This window comes from Haliotis rufescens, unplaced genomic scaffold, assembly GCF_023055435.1.
Source record: "Haliotis rufescens isolate VD_foot unplaced genomic scaffold, xgHalRufe1.0.p SCAF_8, whole genome shotgun sequence".
Lineage (NCBI taxonomy): Eukaryota > Metazoa > Mollusca > Gastropoda > Lepetellida > Haliotidae > Haliotis > Haliotis rufescens.
The window spans coordinates 50,427,983-50,430,466 of NW_025964372.1; the positions used below are offsets into that span (position 1 = coordinate 50,427,983).

A 2,484-nucleotide genomic window follows, 5' to 3' on the forward strand; every position below is an offset into this window, starting at 1 on the left:
AGTTGGCGAAAAGGGCAAAATATGTCCTGCTCTTTCGGTAGCATCCAACCTCACACAATTTGCATAAAATGTGTTTGTTATCATACGCCGCAAAGCAGTACTCCTGCCCAGCGACGACGGTTTGTGAACAAACCAGACAACCAAGTGAAGGGCCGTAATTCAATCACACGATGGCCCATTTACTGATTTTGTGGAAACTAAAAATGATTAAATTTCCAATTAAGTCTACTATTTATAAGTAAAGAGAAAAACATGCGTGTGGTGGCACGTGGTCCTGTGCACTGATCACTAATCAGGTGAAGTTAAGCAACGTCGGTCTCTGAGAGTAGTTGGCTGGGTGACCACGTTGAGCTTGCTCCTGCCCCACACTGAAGCACATGTACCACACGTGGTGTCTCCTTAGTTAGGGCACTGCCTGGTACTACTGTACTACTGTCACTACCAGGCAGTGGCCTGCTTTCACTACCAGGCAGTGCTCTGCTTTCACTACCAGGCAGTGGGTTGCTTTCACTACCAGGCAGTGGGCTGCTTTCACTACCAGGCAGTGCTCTGTTTTCACTACCAGGCAGTGGGCTGCTTTCACTACCAGGCAGTGCTCTGTTTTCACTACCAGGCAGTGCTCTGCTTTCACTACCAGGCAGTGCTCTGCTCTCACTACCAGGCAAAGGCCTGTTTTCACTACCAGGCAGTGCTCTGCTTTCACTACCAGGCCCTGCTCTGCTGTCACTACTAGGCAGTGCTCTGCTTTCACTACCAGGCTGTGCTCTGATTTCACTACTAGGCAGTGCTCTGATTTCACTATAAGGCAATGCTCCGGCTTCACTACCAGGCATTGTTCTGATTTCACTACAAGGCAGTGCTCTGCTTTCACTATGAGGCAGCGCCCCGTTTTCACTATCTGACTGTGGTCCGCTTATAATGCCGGTATTTGTGGCTTATTCTACCATGACACTGAAGAAGGCTTAATTCTTATAACATCACAAATATGTATTTAAGGTACATCAGAGTCCTAGACAGTAACAAGGCCAATACTAGACAGTAACAAGGCCAATACTAGACAGTAACAAGACCAATACAAGACAGTAACAAGACCAATACAAGACAGTAACAAGACCAATAGCAGACAGTAACAAGACCAATACAAGACAGTAACAAGACCAATACAAGACAGTAACAAGACCAATACAAGACAGTAACACGACCAATAGCAGACAGTAACAAGACCAATACAAGACAGTAACAAGACCAATACAAGACAGTAACAAGACCAATACTAGACAGTAACAAGACCAAAAGCAGACAGTAACAAGACCAATACTAGGCAGTAACAAGACCAATACTAGACAGTAACAAGACCAATAGTAGACAGTAACTAGACCTGTATTAGACAGACAGATGGAGGCAGGGGCGTGGTTGAGAAAGTATTATCTGTTTTTGAATATCCTGGAAGCAATAATCTGTCCTCACGTTTAACAAAACAATATTAATACATCAGGTTATTCTGTAAATGTGTCGTGGGTCCAAACACCCCCACACCCCACCCTTAACTGTTTGTGTTCTCTTATCAGAGAACCAAATTGTATGTTTTGAAGCGCTGACTGAAGCCTCTCTCAAACACTCTCTCGAAATCGACCTTAAACTCCATTTCACCTCACCTTACCTTACCTCCCTCAACCCGGTCGCTTGTCTGTCTTTTGAGACGGCATCTTGACGTTTCTTCAAGGTATTAAGTTACATTGAGCCGTCTCGCGAAAATGAATCTATGTCATTAATGGATGACATTCACAAAGAGTTGCAGGGATTCTATCTCTAATTCCTTGGAACCACAGACTAGCTGTAAATAATTGTGACTACGTATGTCAGACGGAGGAGGTGGGAGAGGTGGCATGGGGTTCAACGTCGATGTCAAGATTATTGTACTTACGTGGATACTTATTGTGTGTGTTTGTGTGTGAGTGTGTGTGCGTGCGTGTGTGTGAGAGAGAGAGTGTGTGTTGTGCGTGCGTGTGTATGAGTGAGTTGTGTATGTTATGGGGTTGTGTGTGAGTCTGTGAGTGTGTGAGTTGTGTGTGTTGTGGGGTTGCGTGTGTGAGTGTTTGTGTGGTGTGTGTGTGAGTCTGTGAGTTGTGCGTGAGTTGTGTGTGTTGTGGGGTTGTGTGTGTGAGTGTGTTTGTCTGTGTGTGAGTTGTGGATGTTGTGTGTGTGTGAGTCTGTGAGTGTGTGTGTTGTGCGTGAGTTGTGTGTGTTGTGGGGTTGCGTGTGTGAGTGTTTGTGTGGTGTGTGTGTGAGTCTGTGAGTTGTGCGTGTTGTGAGGTTGTGTGTGTGAGTGTGTTTGTCTGTGTGTGAGTTGTGGATGTTGTGTGTGTGAGTCTGAGAGTGTGTGTGTTGTGCGTGAGTGTGTATGAGTGAGTTGTGTATGTTGTGGGGTTGTGTGTGAGAGTCTGAGTGTGTGTGTTGTGCGTGAGTTGTGTGTGTTGTGGGGTT

The 2,484-nt window shown here is 45.6% G+C and overlaps 1 protein-coding gene across 1 annotated transcript; it reads right to left on the minus strand.

Moving 5' to 3' along the window:
- Nucleotides 1-302: 302 nt before the first annotated feature.
- On the minus strand, nt 303-833 carry LOC124152379 (endo-1,4-beta-xylanase B-like). Its single transcript, XM_046525303.1, has one exon. The coding sequence runs from the start codon at nt 831-833 to the stop codon at nt 303-305; it is 531 nt and encodes a 176-aa protein (XP_046381259.1).
- Nucleotides 834-2,484: the final 1,651 nt, after the last annotated feature.

Coding starts and splice junctions, on each gene's coding strand:
- LOC124152379 (XM_046525303.1), bottom strand. CDS start 833: ATGCCTGGTAGTGAAGCCGGAGCATTGCCTTATAGTGAAATCAGAGCA.